The following is a 21,497-nucleotide window of genomic DNA, read 5'->3' as shown; positions in this document are numbered from 1 at the left end:
CGTGGCAATATTGTTCAAGCCGTAAAGGAAAACGGTGAAACTACTGGAGTTTAAAGACATTATTTCACTGCAAAGACTGATGAGATGAGTTTGATGTGACAAGTTGACGCTTAATTGGATAAAGACGTGTGCCGACGCCCATCATGGAAATGTTTGTTCACACAAATCAACCTCTTTAAACAAAGAGACACGTTTGTGCTTTGTCCTGTGGATTCCTTGTAGATTATGCTGCTTCTAAATGTTTGAAATAATTCAAAGGATCGCTAAAAATGTCTGATGTAAAGAGCAAAGAGGAGGACACTCAGATGTCGCAAGAGAAAAGAAACATCAAATTCACACAAAAGGGTTTTGAGTTTTACATAAAAACATGTCAAGAAAAACGAAGTTTAAAGTGTAAACAAGCTTCAAAATTAGTGGAGAAAATTTCCGCATTAATGACGTCACAAGAAAATGTTAAGAAAGTGTCTTCTGACTTTGTCAAGTTTATTAAATGCTATCAAGATGCAACCGATTTACATGAATCCTTTTTAAGCTTGCCATTACCAGAAGAAGAAGTGAAAAGGCAATCTGTGTATTTTCAGTCCAAGGTGACGACATTCTCTGATTTTATGGACAATGTATAGGTTTGGTTGCATGAAGCAGGAGATTCATATACTGAACAGAAAAACAATGTTGATAATGATCAGGTGACCAGAGCACCAGTGCAACAGAAGTAGACAGAAGTAGATAGGAGCAACAAAGGAAAGTTTGAACGTTATAAGTGTTTTGCTGAAAAAGAAAAATAAAAGCAACCAAGATAATCAACAAGTTTGGACATTAAACTTTTTGTGCCTGCGTGAAGAATCTGGACCCCAGTACCTCATAGTGGCGGATGGAACCTTTTATTGGATGTTTGGTTTGACAAACAATCGCCACTACAGTGACAAAACATAAAAAACTGAAACATCTGTTCAAATTATTTTGTTGCCGCACTGCAGGAATCCAAAATCTTGTTCAGTATCAACATGGGAAGTCAAAGCTAAATTTAAACACAATTACCTGCTGACTGTAAGAGATACTAGATTTCCTACTGCCATTCCTCCTCCATTAGCAACAGTATGATATCCCTGCAGCATTAAGAACCTGCTGTTATTGGGGTGTTATGATATGCCGTAGTATTTGCACCAGAAATATTTGTTACTTTGCTGTAAATATTAGAAAAGTAAGTTATATAAACAACAAAACTCACTTATTTCCAAAGCCATGAGATAACATTTGTCATGTTGACTAAGAGAAAGTAAAAGCAGTTTTAAATCTCTATGTTCCAGTCAAATTATCCTCACTATCACTTTTATAGCAAGTCAAGGCACTGAAAATAAGACATAGTATAGATGGCGTTCACTTATGCTATAAAAAAGTTTTCAAACTGATACACTTAAAAGACCACAACCCCAAAAACTTTCAATAAGACTTTTATTGCTCTTTCATTTTGTAACAAATTGTTTACATTTTGTGAGATAGAGAAAAACTTTGTCTTGTTTCAAATTCCACTCAAACAGTTATTTTGATTTACATCATAATGCAACACAATGCGTCAGGAGTATTAGCACATACGTATAGTCCCCTACACATAAACAATATAAGTATTTTGTAGGTGATTTTCAGCCGAAGAAGCTGGCCACCCAACCCGCAGCTGCCCCTGCACTGGCTACAACTGCACTGGTGGCGCCTGACAAACCAGCAGCACCTGCAACATTTGACATTGATACTTGATAAGTAAAAACAGAATCTCAAGCTACTACAAACATTTTTGATATATTCTTATGAAGAGATTATTACAAGTTTTGCAGCAAATGAAGATAAAGAAACACAATTAATGTATTCCAACATTGTTTTTAACCTGCTGATTGCAAAACAGCAACCACGCTTCCAGCTGCCACTCCGCCTCCGTTGGCAACTGCTGCTGAAGACATCATGCTCGCAGCGTAGGAACCTGCTGCTATCCCACCTGACGTGAAACCTACAGCTGTCAGAGCGAAAGGTGCTGCGACTAATGCCACTGCTGCAGATGGAAAGACACCGCAGAATGAAAAGACATAATATAATGATAAATAAAAAATAAATAATCGAAGTAAGCTCAAAGCTAAAATGTGATTCGTCGAGTGTGTCGCACCTGCTCCCACAACTGTAACGGAAAGATAAAATCATAATATATCAGTTCATCTCTCCACATTAAAACTCATTATTATATAATTAACACAAATAAAGTCAGATCACAGAGCACTCACTTGGATCCATGCCTGCCCTCTGTTCAACAAGCCTTGAATAGGAACTGTGTTCTTTTACCAAGAGCACTTAGGTTTCTTTTCTCTGAAAACAAAACTCCGTGCAGAAGATCGGAGAAGGACCTCGCAGCAGCAAGCAGAAAGGGGCGGGGAAGGACCATTGTTAGTCTCATACCTTATTTGGAAATGGGACCATTACACTCCGGAAGTGAAGGAGGCGCTATTTCCTATATGATCCGCGGCCTCCCGTTTTTATTTTCTTTTGAAATCTTTGATATATCTTCACCTTTAGGAAGGATTTTCACTCTCAGCATGTATTTAAACTTGTCTATTTTATTTACTTCAGCGCAGCTCACAGTTTTTAAAACCAATTTTGTAGCTTTCGGTGTACTTCTAAATCTGCTCCATAGTCGCATCTTTCAGGGCCAGCTACTGCCTCTATGTCATTTAAATGACATAAACAATACTTTTATACATTATAAATAATATCTATATATCGCCATCAGTTATAGGAGAAACAAACGAAATAAGGAGACATGAAAAACAACATGATCAACTATAATAAAAATAGAATTTGCAATGCATACGTAAGAAATTTAATTGAGCAAAGGTCAATAACAAACAAATTAATTAGGTACACAGCAGAATAACAACCCAGGTTGTTACAACCAGGGTTGTTAAACAGATATAAGCAAATATTAACATTTTTGTTTTTACGGTGCCATATATATTATTCTGAGAGACATTTTATTGGTAGAGTCTTACATATAGGAAAAAATAAGATAAACCTATTTAGTCTATTAACATGGAAATTTTCCTTTGACTCTAAAATTATAAATCATATTCATAGAATCACATTATCAACAATTTGTGAATAGAGCAAAACATTTAGCACACTGTAGGTAAATGTTATCATTTAGTTTGGTTAAGAATAATTATTGCACTGTCAATAAATGACTTCTAATAGATGTTCTGAGTTGCCAGAGGAACACAGTAACGCCTTCATGAGCTCAGAGGTTCAAACTGACAAAAAACAAGATGGATGCTCTCTGCTAAAATATTCCTGCCATCTTCCATGTTCTTTCAGCAAAATGTTGAGACAGAGTTGTCTTTGGTTTCACCACCATTTACCTACCGTTATACTTAGTCTGCAGCTCATGTGACCAAACCAGCCAAGGAGATGAAAAGTTAAAACTTGAGTTAAAATGTTGTTTTAACTTGAGTTGAGTTAAAACTCAAGTTAGAATGTTAAGTTTTAACATTTTAACTCAACAACCTATAACTAACTAGACTTTGTACACAACCTCAAGTTGGGTAACCCCAAGATCACTAGGTCTTCTTAAAAGATAGCGTCTCTGAGAACAGTTCTTAAAGAGATAGCCAGTGTTTTCAGCAAAGTTGAGCTGACTGTCCAGGAATGACACAAGGAATTTGAAATTTGCCACAGTTTCAACAGGTTGGCTATCAAGTGAATCTGGAATCACTTTCAGTCAATCATTAATTGTGTGGGGGTGTGTGTGTGAGGCAGTGATTAAGTCTTTATGACTGATTATGTTTTGTAACTAGAAAGTAACGTCAAATCATGACATTTATGTGTGAGCTGCACCGTATCCAGTTGAATTAATGTCCTGCTGACCTACATGTAACCAGTATAACAAGCACTACTGGCTGTAAACATAACACTCACTGTAAGAAGACCAACACCCAATGATAATTTGGTTTTAAAACTGACTGTATTTTTTTACTTCAGTTCTTTTAATTTCACATCTCGTTGCATTTTAAGTTTATTAGGAGTGCTGAATGTCACTGCATCTTGACATCACAAACAAAGCAACTGTAGTCAATGGTTGGTGTTTATTCTACTTGTAAGCTATATTTAATTAAAATCAATTAAGTTTGTCATCAGTTTATACAGCTGAATCCAGAAGTGTTCATACACAATATAAAAAGACACATAATGAATATTTTGAAGTGTCTGAAGTGATGTCAGAATAAAGTTCTCTCTTTTTAGGTTAGTTAGAAGTAAGAAGTACCACATTTTTTCTACTAACTAAATGCCAGAATAATGGCATTTAAAGCAAAGCAATATCTATCAATATTGCTGCAAATAAACAGATAACTAAATGTTTGACCCAAGTCATACAGTTGAAAAGCAGTTCTGCAAAATAATTAGTAAATGTAGGTACAATTCTGACTCAGGGGGAAAAAGGGGGTCAGGGGAGGGGGAGATCTATATTTAAAGAAGGTTTTAAAATTAAATATTAAAAACATATTTTAATAATGGGCTCATTTTAAGCTGCTTGTTTTTTATTGACCTCAGAGCTGTGAATCGTTTTAGGGTTCTTGGAAGAAACTACTTGTACTGACGCACAAACATTGGAACATTGTGATGAAGAAAACCTGAAATATGGTATGTACTGTATTATTCTCACTTTATTGGTCACAAAGACATCATGAATGCATGTCTTGTTTCTGATGTCATGATTTCTTATCTACTTGACTGACATGTTTTTTTACATTCTTTGGGTTTTCTTGATAATCGAAACATAAGCACAATGTTTTACAGGTTGGTGACTCTACGCATCTCACAACACAGCAGAATCCTGCAAAGCCACAATAATGACACATGAACAATATAGCTACATTTTAAGTTCACTTGAAATATAAACTTAAAAAAGTGAATAAATCTTTACATGAGAGCATAAGTACAAATATTTTTTCTGTATAAATCTAAAAGCTAAATATACCCTACAGTCAAGATCTCTGTTCCAGTTTGGTTCTGAAAATGTTAAAGAAGAACACAAATATGTAAAGTTATTACTGGAATTTTCTCCTTTACAAAAGCAACATGATTTGTCACGTTACTTTTGAAGTTTTTGGTCTGTTTCTGACCAAAGCAGAAAACAGTTTGTGCACATTTTATTTTTAAAATCAGATTGTGGCAGGCAGCATCCATCATCATAGCTATCAGATCAAATATCACAAGTTTACTTAATATCCTGCAGCCTAACATGTAAGCATTATAAAACTACCACTGACAATAAACATGTCCCTCACTGTAAGACTTATCTAACAATTTGAATGCAACGACTCAACCCACAGAAGATTGACAGCCATTCTTCACACTAAGAAAGCAGGTTTTAAAATTGTCTCTGTAATTTGTACCTCAGTTCTTTTTATTACATGGTATCTTGTTGCACTTTTTGTTTTATTTTCCCTATGTGGGCACCAAGGTAGGTGCTTTTTGTTGAGTCATGAGGAGATCAAATTTAAGTTAAGACACCCTTTAAAATATATTTGCTCAATTCACTCTACTGCCAAAAGATTCAAGCAGTTTGGGGCCACAAGCGGTAGAAAACGGGTGCAATTTACTTAACTTTAAATCTGTAAGTAAATGTAGTGAATTTTACGCTTTACTAGATGTTCCTCTCAACTCAGATTGAAACATTTTAACATAAAGTTTTCCAGAATGGATCCATCGATAATATGTGGGCATTCATAACGGCATTGGATGAATGTCCATAAAAACTACAAAATTAGTGAAAAACGTCTCCAAATAGAAAAACTTTTCTTCATTCAGCACCTCGTGTATCTGGTGCTAGTATCACCCTCTGTATGATCACATTACTCACCATGACCTGCTCTGCTTTCAGACCAAAATGGGATGACAGAGACTTGGATAGAAACATAATTAGTATCTTCAGAAATCTTGTTAAATGTTTTGACGTTTACTTTTAGTCTATTATATTTTGTACAAGAAAGAAAGAGGCAAAAAAAATGACAAAAACCCTCAGTAAATACTTCTCAAATGCTTTTATTTAGAATCCTTCATTTGACAACATTGTTTGCCTTGAGTTCAAGTTGATTTTCATTTGGAAAGGTTTTTATTTTCATCGGAATGATGTGCATCTTAAAAAATGAGGGCCACAAGTCCTGTAAGCACCCCTCCAGCACCGGCCACAGCAGATGTGGCAGCTGTACCCAGACCAGCCATCCCTGTAGGGAAACACCACGTAAGGATTAGCAAACACACCGAAGACATGTGACTTTGTGTGTGTGATAAATTGCACGGATAACCTAATTTTAGGCTTTTACCGGCTGACTGTAAAATAGCCACAGCACTCCCTGCTGCCACGCCGCCGCCATTAGCGATGGCTGCTCCAGACATCATCGATGCGGCATAGGAGCCCGCCGCTATTCCTGCGCTGGTGAACCCGATGGCTCCCAGAACAAAAGGTGCTGCTACGGCCGCCCCGCCTTATGAGGGCAAGAGAAAAATGCTTTCATCACTTTCTTGAGTTATAGTTTTAAAGTACACCATAAAAACATTATTATAGCGACGAACTGAACACAAGATTTTCTGCAGACTCACCAGCACCGAGAGCTGACGCTGCTGCAATCGTTACTAAAAAAATAAGGAAAGGCAGAAAACATTTTCATCAATCCAAAGCAAAGCAAGTGTTTTGTTTTGTTTTTTTAAGCCATAACAAGCAGGGGAAAAAAGAGATATTGAATTATTAAGAAAGCTTTACTCACAGAGACCCATGGTGTGCGATTTCTCAACTGAACGTCCAGAGTTAAGCCTGGTCTTTAAATAGGACGCCTACAAAAAAAAAAAACAATCTTGGAAAAAAACAAAACTGCTTCAAGACTTCAGAGCCTTCTGCTCCCCCTGCTGTTTAGATGACGGTAATTGCTTTAGTTTCCTGAGAAACGAAACCTTATCTATAGAGCCCAGCCCCTTTCCCTTACGTCATCGAAAACAGCATTAAAAAAAACTGTTTATTTTTATTTAACAGGTAAATATCCCACTATGGATGCACCTAAGTCATCACCTGACTTTATGTTTTTCTTAAATGACACATTTTTATTTTTTTATCAATGCGGAACTCTAAGAACGGAAAAGATTTAATTAGTCATGTTTTTTGCTCTTCTGGCTGAACTCCAGCTGGAATAGCAGCAGGTTCTCATGGTCATGTGGTTGTTTTTTTTATTGACTTCACAGCTGTACAGTGCTTTAGGATTGTTGGGAGAAAAACTTATAGCACAAAACATGTTTTGTTTTTGATGCCATTTAATTTCTTATCTACTTTGACTGAAGGGAAACAAAAACAAATCAGATTTAAATTAAAATGTAATATAAAATAAGAGCGTTGAATACACTCCACTGCCAAAAACCAGAGCAGTTTAAGGTCACAGTCAGCGCCATTTATTTTACTTGTAAACAAATTTTATAAACAGCTATGCTCATCACTCTTTGTTCTTATTTACTCAGATTCGAACCTTTTAACATGAACACTAATAACCCTGGCCCTGAATGGACCTATTGATAGTGTGTGCTTCCCTGATGACATTGGATTAATGTTCAAAAAGTCACATGTTCTCTTACTGATACATGTTTAATTTCTACATTTTGTTTATGGCACAAATTCAACACAGCAGTCAACCACTAGCAAAAAAAGATAAAAAGTAACAAAATTAAAAATCAAGAAAAATAGAAACATTTTCTTAAAAGAGCTATTCGGATATTTGTCCCTCTAGCTCACAGGTGTCAAACTTCAGTCCTCAAGAGCCACTGTCCTGCAGTTTTTAGATGTGCCACAGGTACAAAACGCTGGAATGAAATGGCTTAATTACCTCCTTCTTGTGTAGATCAGTTCTCCAGAGCCTTGCTAATGACCTAATTATTCTATTCAGGTGAGGAGCAGCAAAGCCACATCTAAAAGTTGCAGGACAGCGGCCCTTGAGGACTGGAATTTGACACCCATGCTAGCACCACCCATTGCTATCTACTATCACATTGCTCATCGAGGAGAGAAAAGCTAATATACCACATTCATGCAACAGAAAATTTAATGAAACCTTTGAACACAGATCTAATATTCATCTTCAGAAATATCTTTTAAAAGAAAGAGGGAAAAAAACCCCTGACACAATATCACCAGTCAAAACTTGTTAAATAATTTTATTGACTCATTTGATAGGATTGTTTGCAATAAAACCTGAACTCAATAGAATATTTGTAGATTTTTTTTTTTCTCCATTGGACAGCTTCTTTGTCATCTCTGTAAAATGGCAGAATGGTGTCTGTCTTAAATAATAAGGCCCAGAAGTCCTCCAACAGCTCCCCCGGTACCTGCCACACCGGCAGTGGCAGCTGTACCTAGACCAGCCATCCCTGCAGGTAAACACGAAGATGATCAGAACTCCATGTCAGTCTTACATGTTTGTTTTGTTTTGTAAAATAAGTTTATAAGTACAACCCGATTTTTATTTTTTTTACCGACTGACTGTAGAACAGCCACCAGGCTTCCAGCTGCTACCCCTCCTCCGTTAGCGATGGCTGCTGCAGACATCATGCCCGCTGCATTAGGAACCTGCAGCGAAGCCGACAGACGTGAAGCCCACGGCTCCCAGAACCACGGGGGCGGCCAGCAACGCTCCACCTCATGAGGACAAGAGGAACATTTATTTAACACCATCTGAAGAGACAGTTTTGAAAAATTCCTTAACAATTGTATTGCAGATGATGGAATTATTTTATGTAATCTCACCTGCGCCAACCACAGAACATGCAGCAACTGTAACTAAAATGAAGAAAAGGCAGAAAAAATAGCATCAATTTAAAGCAAAGCAAATATATATATATAAAAAACAAAACAAAAAAAAAACGACAGACTATAATAACTTGAAAAATACTCACACAGACCCATGGCTTATCACTACTCAAATTAAAGTCCAAAGTTAAGTCTGGGCAGTAAATAGGACGATTAAAAAGCTCCTGGAAATAAATAAGAGTTTAAAGATTCTCGCCCTGCAATACTGCACTTTCAGTCCGTCTTCTGCTGCCTCCTGTTGTTACATGTTGGTAATTGCTCCCTTTTCCTGAGAAATGAAACCTATAAAATCAGCCCACAATTCCTCCTGAATCAGACAGAAGAACGGCACATCGACCCTGGAAGAATGGAGGAAGAAATCTGTGAGTATATACAGTACATCTATATATACATAGTTGTTGTTGGTATATGTGACTTACTTTGCTGTTTATTTAAATCGACAGGTAAATACATCGTTGTAGGTGCAGGCAAGTCATTGTCACGCTATTTTTAAACCATTTTTTTAAAATGAATCTTTTAAAATTAAACTGAAACTGTAAGAACTGAAAAAAGTTTTTTGTGCAGGAGGTGTAGCAACTGTGGTTCTGACTCCTGCTCTTCTGGCTGCACTTGGCTTCACCGCAACTGGAATTGCGTCAGGCTCCATCGCTGCAAAGATGATGTCTTTATTTGCACTCTTTTATGGAGGAGGAATTCCAGCTGGAGGCCTGGTGGCAACCTTACAGTCTATTGGTAAATATAGAGTTTTAGAAGTATTTTTTTTTTATCAGCGCAAACACTCGTGACTCTACAATCTTGGATAAAAATGCAATCAAGTAAAAAAAGAAACAAAGAAACATATATGGGAAGAGTAGGAAGAATGTTTCTTTCTACTTTTTAATGGATTTTATAACTCCTCCCATAGATGCTTTTTTTACTTGTTTGCAGAGTCTGGAGGACTAGAAAGAACGTTCAGATCAGAATAAAAACTTTTATTGAAGACTGTGTTTGGTGAAATACAAAATAACAACAAAAAGTCATTTAAATGTAAAACTTGTTTCAGCTTAATTTATTCAAAGTTTAAAATCTCTCACCAACCAGTGATTATATGCGTTTTATATTTCTTGCTATATAAATAAAATTATGCCAGAGAATTTCACAGAGGTTTTTACCAACAACATCTTATTTTGACTAAAACCAGCTAGTTTGGTTTGTTCATTCAGTGCAATGTAGCATTTGGTCCTTCTGCTGAATATACATTTTGACATTCAGAATTATGACAGTAACATTCAGCATCATACTTGATGCTAATTTTTGAACTATCTTAATTTAAAAGGGAAATGATGATTAACTTTCATGACATTTTATCTTTTCATACAATGGTCTAATACAGGTGCAGATAGGTTTCATAAACAGAAACATGCTACAACAGTTTAGGAGGCTGTAAACCTGCTTTCTGTTTTGAAAATTGAGTTATTCTTTTTGAAAATAATGCTAAATTTTGGCTAAACTTAAAAGATGTTTAAAGATGTAAAAGTTCAAATTAAAGGTTGCTTTATGCTACAAAAGTTGAATGCTGACTTTTTCTCAAATGTATTGTTTCTTTATAGGTATGACAGGATTAGGATGGTTTGGAACTGGAACAGCGGCTGGTATTGGAAGTATAGTAGGGTCGATGATATCAAGCATTTGTAATGTAACTGTAAAAGTAGAAGACAGTCCATAGCACAGACAAGGAATATACTTTTCATTCCAGTAGAGTTAAAGTCATGTTGTTCTTATATAATATAATCATGTCTTAAAGAGTAGATTCTGAAATTCAAACATATATAATCTGATTAAGAATGAAAGAAACATTATTTTTTGCTGTGAACATGTCTTGTTAAAGGTCATTGTGATGTGTGGATATTGCTGTAGGCATTTTCTAAATTTTGAGGGAATGCTATTTCTACTCATCATTCTGAGAGAGTGGAATAAAAAAAAAACTTTGTACGTGTGTGCATCAGTTGTAAAACTTCAACCTGTACTCAATAAATAAATAAGTAAATAATATATCAATCAATAAAGAAAAAGTGTTTTAATATATTGTGATATTTGTTTTTCTCTTTGCTGATACATTTGGCGAAATAATTGGGACCCAGGAAACATTAATTAAGAGGGCCTTTTTGTTAAGTCTTGTTCTTTTCAGGACATAGTGGTTACCTTACAAACCTTTCCAAGTATTTCTCCATTGTTTATGAAATGCAATGGGTACTTTTCTTGAACATAGAGCTTTCTTTTTAAACTCACCATATATTTTCTTCAAACTATCAATGAACTTTCTTGAAATGTTCATGTAACTTATTAAATACTAATTATTTTTCACAATAAAGCCTGGCTCTGGAGCATATTTAGAAAGTTCAAAAAAAAAAAAAAGATATCCATTAAGTTTTTTAAAAGTTCCAAAAAAATACCATTTAAGTTCTCCAGGAAAGTACCTGGAAAGCTGCAATATGTAACATGGAAGATCCCCTTAAGTCTAAAGTAGGTCCCAGTAAGGTTGCAGAAATGAACCATTAAGAGTTGAGGTAAAATATAGATTGTTCACTTATGCTGACGAGTTGGCACCTAACAATTGTAAACTTCTGTACCTCTGCTGGTTGTATGTGACCATCACATCCAACCAGTTACTAATATGCAAAAGAAACTAAGATGTGCAACTTCCTGAACCTGATAAAAGGTATTTATTCCTATTGTGCTGCAGATGCTTCATAAACATACAATTATTTTTTTGTGGCTCACTTCTTGTTGAAATGATTTAAAAGAGCCAGTGAAGGTCCAACCAATCCAGTATGCAGAGAAAAAGCAGACATGTCAATGCAAAAGAGCTAAAAGTAGTTAATTATATGTGTTTCTATTTAATTGTTGTATTCATGACCAGTTAGACAGTGATGCAATGTCATTTCATCTCTATATATAACCTGTCAATTAAAAATATGAAAACAGACCATCAATACTGAGACGAGGATACAAAACAACCAGACAAGTAAACAAAAATAATTAATGTTATATTAATTCAATTTCTTCCTATTTTTCATTTTTGTCTTTCTTCTTCTTTCATTTGATCCTTTTTTCTCTCCTCCTCCTTTTGATTGCGTGTTTTTCCTGCCAGTCGCCCTACCGCAGCTCCAACACCAGCTCCAACACTGGCCACAACAGCAGAGGCTGCACCCGAAAGACCAGCAGCACCTGCAGAAACCCAAACAACAGTTTTGTTCAAATGATCAAGCAGCAGATGAGCTCTGACGGGTCCCGCTTGAAGCAAATTAAACACAGACTATGGAAAGCAGGCTATGCAACATCTGAGACTTAAGTTACATTTAAGCTGAAAAGGAGTAGCCATTAAAAATGTCTTTATTTATCCTTTATTGAAAAAAAGGAATGCCCCAATTTATTTACACCCTTTTTAATGATTATGGAAAAAGTTTTATTGAGATTAGAGCAGTCTAAGGTTTGACGCTGACCAGCATGTTTTCACTGCTATTTTGGGTGATGAGCTCCAAGTGTAGCTGCAACTCACTGGTCCTTACATCTAACCTGTGGCTCTGTGAGGTGGTCAGTAAAAGCTTACTGACACCAAATTTTTACTTTTGGGGCCGGGGATATTTTCTGTGGGGCATAGTAATCTAAAATACAAGACGCAATCCTTGAAGTACTTCACTCTGTGTCATAAATCTACATGTGAGTTTAACTTTTCGAAATGAATGCCAAACAAGTACTTTTTGTTTTGACATTGTAATTTTAAGATGTATTTGTTGTTTAGACATAAAGAGAGAAATGGGAAAGAATGATATAATAGGAAAAACTTAAACAAAACCTGGTCCTGACATTTAGCATAATTATCCTTTAAAATGAAGGATGAATTCTACACTGAATAAGACTTTGTTTCTTTAAATTTTGTGTCCTAATGTGTATTTATTTTATTGCATTGTATAGTGCAGTTTCATCTGGAGCTAATTGTTTTGATTATGTAAAACCCCAACTAGAGACAAGAGTTGAAAGTAAGCAGTAGGTGTAAACTCTGTGTAAAGCGCATACATTGCATATATAACACTGTATGTTTTGCGTTTAATAGAGAAAATGAAACTTCCTGTTGGTGCGTTCACTGTCACTCTGAAGTAAAATCACAAAATGATATCACCCTTTATTTCAATAAATAATTTTTTCACAATTTTTCCTTCTTGCAATTGACGATATACAGTATAGCATATTTTGGTCCACATTGTGCGACACTCGTCCGCACCGCTGAATAAATTTGAAATTCCAGCTGCCCATGAATGCAACACCACGTTCTGGGTCAAGGCTGCTGCCCAAAACTACAAAAGTGCAACAACAAAAAAAATTGGTTTGTTTGGACAAAGTTTCAGTCAATGGATGTGTTGATTTTCTTTCCCGAAAGGATACATAACAATTAAGTTACGTTCCATGTAAGTATTTTTAAATACTCAAAGCTACTCATCTTAATCATGACAGCTTTTTTGTTCTTGGCAAGTGTTTTCTTAGGCTGTTGTGTTTAATTAGTAAACGCAGTACATCAAATTGTACTGCGGATTTATTAGTTTTTATTTGAAAGATCTTGAAAAAGTTTAATTAGTTATGCTTTTTGTGCAGATGATGTGGCTTTGACTCCTGCCCCTCTGGCTGTGTGAATCTTACATTGTTGTATGAACAAAACAATGTAAGAGGGAAATTTCCAGAAAGTAATCATAAAATTATGTGAAACACATTATTTGATGTAGAGATACTATATATTTCATAGTTATTCATTTTAACACTTATATCAAGCTTCATGAACTGTATTGATTTGCGAGTTACCACAGGTGCCGGCAATGCAACCACTTTTTTGTCACAATCAGTCATGTATAGAAGAGACTACAGTACAGTTTCCTGAACCTCAGAGACATTTTTTATGTTGTTGAGCAGACTCCAAGGAATCACCTAGGATTGATAGTCCTACTCAAATGAAACATTATCTAATCTCTGCTAATGTTGGTGTGTTTTTTTTTAAGTTGAGTCACACAAGCTGTTGTAAATATCTAGTGAGAAAATAATAGAATACTAAGTTGTGATGTGAATTAAAAAAAGTAATTTATCACCACCTGCTTTCCAAGTGTTTACATGATTGTGTTAAAATCTTTCTCACTAAGCTCAACAAACTGCATTTTCAGATTTTTGAGGAACCACTGAAAAGGTTGATGACCAATTATATACATTTTGTTTTTCTTTTAAGACACACACAGTACTACAAAAGTATATTTTAAAAATTACAAGTTTATTACACAAATAGTTTAAAAGAAACAAAACAGGATGACTGCTTTAGATTTTGGCATTTTGTCTCATTTCTTGTTGAAACAAAGTCCAACATGAAGGCAAGAAAACATGTTAATGCAAAACTGTAGTTATTTACATAATGTACTATAATTACATAGTTAAAAGATTAACAGTTTTGTTTCAACAGTATTAGAAGTTGTGTGGTGTGAGGTCTCTTGAATTACATAACCAGTAAGTGGTAAATGTAAGGATAGACTGTCAATACTGAGACAACTTGATGCAGATTAGTAAGTGAAAAAAAACCAAACTATTCATGTCGGGACAAGAATAGGAACAAAACTTTTCTAGTTCTTGTCCTTTTATTTGATCCTTCTTTCTTCTACTTCTATTTTTTCTTCTTGTACTCTCTGCCTGACTCCTCTTCCTCCTCATTCTTCTCCTCTTCCTCCTCCTCCCCCTCATTCTTCTCTTCCTTATCCTTGTCCTGCCCCTCATTCTTCTCTTCCTTATCCTTGTTCTGCCCCTCATTCTTCTCTTCCTTATCCTTGTCCTGCCCCTCATTCTTCTCTTCCTTATCCTTGTCCTGCCCCTCATTCTTCTCTTCCTTATCCTTGTTGTCTTTGCCTTCCTTGTTCTCCTCCTCTTGCTTGTTGGTGTTGCCTGCCAGCAGCCCTGCAGTGGCCCCAATACCAGCTCCAACACCAGCTCCAACACCAGCTCCAACACCAGCCACAGCTGTAGAGGCGGCCGCAGAGAGACCAACAGCACCTGCAGGAAATGTCAAATGGTGTTCAAATGTGAGATGGTCTGATGGGTACAGGATGAACTGACTTCAACAAGTCTCGGGTTTGGGCTGGTCACTCCATGCAATTAATGCTCATCATATCCCAACACGTTTTTCTAACAAGGAAACTCAAAGTACAACAGCGCCTTGATTCTTGGTCCTCTTCATATGTTTACTTAAATCAAATATTTAATCATGTTTCATCTTATGAACAAACTGGAATGACTAATTTTACTTAGATTTCCAGAGAGAAATGCACAATAACCATTATAGTAATAAGAAATAAACAAAACCCAACCTTGATACACACAGACGAATACATGTGCACCAGCATGTATGCCATGTCTGTTGGTTTTCTGTTCTTCTACTTCCCCTACTGGTAAATTATCATCCAGGTAGGAACATAATTTCTATCAAGAACATGACCAAATCCTGTAAGTGATGTTGGACTGCTACTATTTTGAACAGTACTGTACTTTATCCTGTTTTATTACAGCAAGTAAATTAAGTAGCTACAACTAGAATCAAGTCAAAGTACCTGCAGATTGTAGAACCGCCACCAGGCCTCCTGCTGCCACCCCTCCTCCGTTGGCGATGGCAGCAGCAGACATCATGCTTGCAGCGTAGGAGCCCGCAGCTATCCCAGCTGAGGTGAAACCAACGGCCCCCAGAACAACAGGAGCCAGCGCCACTGCACCGATTCCCCCTAAGACTTAGAACGAGAAATATTTGACATAAACATGTTAATAAAGTACAAAAGCAGAAGGCTAAGGCAAATATATATATTTTTTTGTCTACTCTGTGGTTAAATTGCAAACTGTCTAAACAAAATAAAACATTGATTTTAGAAAACAAATCAAAATGTTTCTGCAGAATAAGTAACAAGATCTATTTATGGTCAGTGCTAACCTTCATGATTTTTCACACACACAGCTGTACTTTCTGTCAGACTGAGAACACCTCAGTATATCAAGATAACCAGCATAAAAAGAAGAAAAAAAATGTCATACCTGCAGATCCTGCTAAGAAAAATTTTCCTGAAACACAACACCAACATAAAATGTTAGTTTTCACCTGAGGCCAGGAATAGTTTGACTTGTATTAATCAGCAGCAGTTCTACCTCCAGCAGAAATTAGTGCTAGCCACAGATCGGTGAATCTCTAAACATCGTCTTAATGGTTTTTACTTTAAAGCATCATTAAAAACACCATGTACAAAAACAAAACCGGGGATTTTTTTGTAGAGTTTTATTATCTTCTGTGAGATGTCTTTCTCCTTAAAAAAAAAAAAAAAGTCTTTGTGATTCATTACAATTATTTTGAAAACTTAATCTGATAGGGTCTGAATAATTTTGGGGTTCAGTTTGTATACTTAAATCAGCTACAGAGTTTATTGCTGCAGTGCAGACCTTTAAAGTTTGCGACCATCTACATCAAGCATCAGCATTAAAGACATTATTTATCCACTTTCAACACATTTTCCATCAGTTCTGTTTTAATAGCAAAGAATTACGATAAAAATGTGTTAATATGAAAATATAAAAAAAGTCCAGATCATGTAACTTATATCTACCTGCTGGCTTTGAGAAGAAGTTTCCATTGCCGCTTCCTGATGGTGACTTTTTATCAGCAGAGTCCTGAGCTGGTGGGTCCTGCTGCTTCTGAGGATCTAAAAGAGAGAAAAAGTCTAATTCAGAGGGAGACATACTCTTTCAAATACATGTTCCTTTCTGTGATATTACCCCTCCTCTGCTTACAGGAACAGAGGAAGAGCTACTGTGGTTTATTTTCAGATAGATAAACAATCTTTATCTGAACACAAACAACTTCATGAAAAAACACAAATGTAAAAGACATATTATCAAGAACTTCATTAGAACGAAAATGTCAAATTTCATGTAACTTTTGGAGAACGTTTTTTTGTTACATGTTAAAACAGATGTCCTAGTAGTACTGTATGTTTTGAAAGTGGGCCACGAAGAAAAATACAGTATCACTCCATATTTTCACGCAAAATGAAACTATGCTAGTGCTGGCTTGATTGCTGGTTCTGAAGTGTAGGCTGACTTGTCACTGGGTGTCACTGTCCAGGTGCGCAGGTGATGTTTACCCAATGTTCCTGGGTAAACATTTACCAAGGGAACATTTGTACATAAATTGCTTCACGTAACTCGAGTCTCAGAAGTATTTTTATACACTGCCTGGCCAAAAAAAAAGTCGCCACCTGGATTTAACTAAGCAAATAGGTACAAGCCTCCTATTGGATAAGTACTGCATAGGCGATTATCTTTCAGCTGGCAACAAGTTATTTAACCCCAGCTGATGCAATGAGTAACTCCTCATTTCTTAAACAACCATGGCAAAAGACACATCCTGTGGTTGTGGAAAAGACGTTAGTCTGTTTAAGAAGGGTCAAATCATTGGCATGCATCAAGCAGAGAAAACATCTAAGGAGATTGCAGAAACTACTAGAATTGGGTAAAGAACTGTCCAACGCATCATTAAAAACTGGAAGGATGGTGGGGAACCATCGTCTTCCAGGAAGAAATGTGGTCGGAAAAAAATCCTGAATGATCGTGATCGGCGATTACTTAAACGTTTGGTCAAATCAAATCGAAGAAAAAACAGCAGAACTCAGGAGTATGTTTAATTGTGAACGCAAAAGCATTTCCACATGCACAATGCGAAGGGAACTCAAGGGGTTGGGATTGAACAGCTGTGTAGCCGTAAGAAAACCTCTAATCAGTAAGGCTAACCAGAAAAAAAAGGCTTCAGTTTGCTAGGGAGCATAAAGATTGGACTCTGGAGGAATGGAAGAGGGTCATGTGGTCTGATGAGTCCAGATTTACCCTGTTCCAGAGTGATGGGCGCATCAGGGTAAGAAGAGAGGCAGGTGAAGTGATGCACCCATCATGCCTAGTGCCTACCGTACAAGCCTGTGGGGGCAGTGCTATGATCTGGGGTTGCTGCAGTTGGTCAGGTCTAGGTTCAGCAACATTGTGTGCCCAAAGAATTAGGTCAGCTGACTACCTGAATATACTGAATGACCAGGTTATTCCATCAATGGATTTTGTCTTCCCAAATGGAACGGGCATATTCCAAGATGACAATGCCAGGACTCATCGGGCTCACATTGTGAAAGAGTGGTTCAGGGAGCATGAGACATCTTTTTCACACATGGATTGGCCACCACAGAGTCCAGACCTTAACCCCATTGAGAATCTTTGGGATGTGCTGGAGAAGGCTTTGCGCAGTGGTCAGACTCTCCCATCATCAATACAAGGTCTTGGTGAAAGATTAATGCAACACTGGATGGAAATAAATCTTGTGACACTGCAGAAGCTTATTGAAACAATGCCACAGCGAATGCGGGCTGTAATCAAAGCTAAAGGCGGTCCAACAAAATATTAGAGAGTGTGACCATTTTTTGGTGGCGACTTTTTTTTTGGCCAGGCAGTGTATCTGATATGAGTGGAGAAACCTCTCCAGCTAATCAGTGTTCACCTTATAACATCTTTTTGAACGGAGGAGGGTTTCATTGTCTTAAGGATTGCGTATTTATCAGTTTCAATAAACCTTAATCTATTTGTTTACATAGGTCACTGTATGACACATCAGAATTAAAATACTGCAAGAGAGACTTGTCCCCCATGAAGCCTAAAGTCTCTGTTTCTGAGGAGAAACAAAGTTGCAGCATTATTTAATCAAAAAATCAGGTCACACACTAGAAGAGGGACTCCTCTTACCATTTTCTCTTTCTTTAGGTGATTCTGCTGGTGTTGCAGCAGTGGAGAGTCTTGCTGGAGAGCAATCCCTGTCCGTTTGGGACATGGGGGTATGAGTGTCACTGTCCAGGTGCGCAGGTGATTGAGTATTGACATTGCTGGTTGTATGTGTTGGCTGAAAGGGAATGCCTGTATCAGGAGGAGCTGATTCCCGGTCTGAATAGCTGAGATTAGGACATCCAGACTGACTGGCTGATCCATCTTGTGTTCTTAAAGGTGTGGATGGGTCATCTCCAGCTGCACCAACATTAGAGGCAAGCAGGTCACTAATCAGGTCATCCAGGAGATGCAGCTGAGTCATTCCTTCATCCTCCAATGAGCTCAGTTTTTCACTTCCGATGAAGTGAACAATCAGGTTGTAGAGTTCTGGTACACTTAAAACATCAACATTATGAATGGGGCCATCGTCAGTTAAAGACGCAATCATCTGTAGTTGATCTCTGCTCAGTGAAATAAGCTTTTTCTTGAGGTTGGATATCAGTGCTTGCCGTGGAGTGCTGCTGGCCATGTTGACGTCTCACAGATTGCTTTGGGTCACTGGATGATATATTCAACGGAGTCTTCCCTGAAGTTTTATCAAATGTCTCCTGTTGTCTCAGTGCCAACCTCTCATAACAGGAGACTCAAAATCCCGGACGAGACCCCAGTTATTACTGCTGCCAAACGTAGGGGAGATCTGGACCGGTACCAAGCAGCACAATGGCAAGAGAGGACTGTGTACCCAATACACTGAACACACTGTGGATCACAGAGAGAGAGAACTTGTTTATTCTGGGGTGCACTCTGCATAGCACACTTGTCACAGAAATACAACCAAACAAGGTCCTGAGTGCTCATTACTTGCAAAAAAGAAAATCAAAACCTTCACAAGTAAAAGAAGAAATAATTAAATAGAAAGTACAACACAGTCGCAGGATTGCAATGGGCTGAAGCCCATCTCCAGCAGCCATCAGGTGACTGCTGTATAAACTATAAATATCAAAATTATATTTTACAAATGAAAATCAGCATCAATTAACCTTAAATTTAAAAAAATTTAACAGAGAAAAGGTACTACATTTACAAAAAGTTTACATATTTTCCAGGCACATAGTGTCACGTCGTAGCACAATCAAGTAACTTACCTTCAGTTGTTACAGAAATGTCAGATATTAAAAAAAAGCAAGAATTTCAAAAAAAAAAGAAGAAATTTGACTTCTCAGTTCAACGCCTTGAAATTGGGCCTGTGCCTCTTTAAGAAGATCCAGCTCTTTCTGACACTCAGTTTTCAGCATGTCACACAACAACATTTCTCCATTAAGAAGCAACAAATGGTGACATTTGATACTATGCATCTTTTTTGCTACCTGGACCTATTCGCATGCTGTCACAGCCAGGAAACTGTTCAACAGGAACGGTCTTCAATCAGAGGTCTCTTCAGATTTGTTATGCAAGACTGAAGACTTACTGGATGACATGAGTTAGGACATTTAATTACCCTTTGCGACAAAGAAAGTCTTTTTAAAGTGAATTAAACTATGTCAGTTAAGTATGTAAGTAAAATCACCGTGCCTCTGCTACGCTTGAAAGAATGCTGTGTATGGAACGACACAAACAGAAGTCTATTAAACACTTAGCGGTAAATAAATACATTCGTTTATGCCTTGGCTAAGTTCACGGGAATGAAATCAGCTTATTTTGATGCCTTGAGTTGAACCATAGATTCTAAATAAATATCTAAATTTTCTTCTTCACCAAACCAACATATAAAGCTTACAAAAATAAGCTTTTCAGACAGATTTAGATCGATTCTAAACTTTAGATGTACTCACCCATATAAGACGGTCCTTATTTCTGGTTGGATAGTCTATTAGTAAGCTGAAACTCAGCTTCTCACAGACATAAATACTCACGCCGAGTCATTTGTGCTGCCCAGTGTGGGAAAACAAAACAAATATGGTTGCTCCATTCACTAAACCTCGGAAGTAGGACTACAACGTGTATGGCAAGCCGTTTTAACATAAATTCGGTTTCGTCTGACTATCCGTAATTACGTTCCAGATATCTAAAATTGCATTTTGACTAGACCAAACTACATTCTGACTATCCGGAATGGTAATTTAAGATATCTGTATTTACATTCTGACTAGGAAGAATAATAATTCAAGATATCTTCAATTGCATTTTGACTAGTCAAAATTCCTTTCAAGAGATCTCAAATGACGTTACCGGATCCGTCATTGGAAGGGTCATACATCCGTAATTATCATTTAAGATATCTCGAACGTAATTATGACTAGTCAGAATTACAGTTTTAGATATCTGAATTAAGAGATTGCGTCTAAGCCCGTCTTTGGCTGTACTGAGCTGTCCTTTACCGACAGGAATGTAAAAAAAAAAAAGAAAAGGAACTTTGAACGCGTCATGAAGATGCCGTCGTCTAAAAAATTACTGCTACTTTGGTTTGACTGAGTTTCGATTTCCTTAGCCAGAGGTGGAGTATCCGAAACTAATTCAACATATTTCTACTCAAGTTAAAGTAAAGAGTAGCCGTCCAAGAAATTATTCAGTAAGAAAAAAGTATCCCGTAAAACTCAAATACTGAATTTAACTAATAAGATTTAATGCTTAATGACATAATTAGAAAAACTAAACGTATAAAATTATCTTTTTACTTTTTGTTTGTCACAGCTTATGTGCATTTTCTGATATTTTAAAGACAAATGAAAAAAAAAATGACAATAAATTTCTAGCAGAAGAAAATGTTCAAATCCTTTTT

The 21,497-nt window shown here is 36.8% G+C and overlaps 4 protein-coding genes across 5 annotated transcripts; 1 reads left to right on the top strand and 3 right to left on the bottom strand.

The window, feature by feature from the left end:
• Positions 1-1,435: 1,435 nt before the first annotated feature.
• LOC116708541 (interferon alpha-inducible protein 27-like protein 2A) lies at positions 1,436-2,415 on the bottom strand. The gene is made up of 4 exons (XM_032546413.1): positions 2,268-2,415; positions 2,153-2,164; positions 1,880-2,041; positions 1,436-1,726 (listed from the first exon to the last, which is right to left on the bottom strand). The coding sequence occupies exons 1-4, from the start codon at positions 2,275-2,277 to the stop codon at positions 1,641-1,643; spliced, it is 270 nt and encodes an 89-aa protein (XP_032402304.1). The 5' UTR covers positions 2,278-2,415; the 3' UTR covers positions 1,436-1,640.
• Positions 2,416-6,062: 3,647 nt separating this feature from the next.
• LOC116708998 (interferon alpha-inducible protein 27-like protein 2A) lies at positions 6,063-6,948 on the bottom strand. Its single transcript, XM_032547205.1, has 4 exons — positions 6,801-6,948; positions 6,637-6,669; positions 6,360-6,521; positions 6,063-6,260 (listed from the first exon to the last, which is right to left on the bottom strand). Exons 1-4 carry the CDS (start codon positions 6,808-6,810, stop codon positions 6,175-6,177), a joined length of 291 nt encoding a protein of 96 aa, XP_032403096.1. The 5' UTR covers positions 6,811-6,948; the 3' UTR covers positions 6,063-6,174.
• A 2,024-nt stretch (positions 6,949-8,972) lies between these two features.
• On the top strand, positions 8,973-14,498 carry LOC116708997 (interferon alpha-inducible protein 27-like protein 2A). Of its 2 annotated transcripts, none has more exons than XM_032547203.1 (4): positions 8,973-9,243; positions 9,325-9,348; positions 9,446-9,613; positions 12,012-14,498. In XM_032547203.1, exons 1-4 carry the CDS (start codon positions 9,228-9,230, stop codon positions 12,143-12,145), a joined length of 342 nt encoding a protein of 113 aa, XP_032403094.1. In that variant the 5' UTR covers positions 8,973-9,227; the 3' UTR covers positions 12,146-14,498. The 2 variants fall into 2 exon arrangements, with proteins under 2 accessions (XP_032403094.1, XP_032403095.1); XM_032547204.1 differs by lacking the exon at positions 12,012-14,498 and adding an exon at positions 10,471-10,918.
• Positions 14,151-20,713, bottom strand: LOC116708994 (histone H3.v1-like). The gene is made up of 6 exons (XM_032547199.1): positions 20,551-20,713; positions 18,701-19,477; positions 16,528-16,623; positions 15,965-15,991; positions 15,493-15,666; positions 14,151-14,938 (listed from the first exon to the last, which is right to left on the bottom strand). Exons 2-6 carry the CDS (start codon positions 19,245-19,247, stop codon positions 14,556-14,558), a joined length of 1,227 nt encoding a protein of 408 aa, XP_032403090.1. The 5' UTR covers positions 19,248-19,477; positions 20,551-20,713; the 3' UTR covers positions 14,151-14,555.
• Positions 20,714-21,497: the final 784 nt, after the last annotated feature.

Source organism: Xiphophorus hellerii, chromosome 19 (assembly GCF_003331165.1).
Source record: "Xiphophorus hellerii strain 12219 chromosome 19, Xiphophorus_hellerii-4.1, whole genome shotgun sequence".
Lineage (NCBI taxonomy): Eukaryota > Metazoa > Chordata > Actinopteri > Cyprinodontiformes > Poeciliidae > Xiphophorus > Xiphophorus hellerii.
Note: the sequence above shows the minus strand (reverse complement) of the source record. Positions and strands in the feature narration are given on the sequence as shown.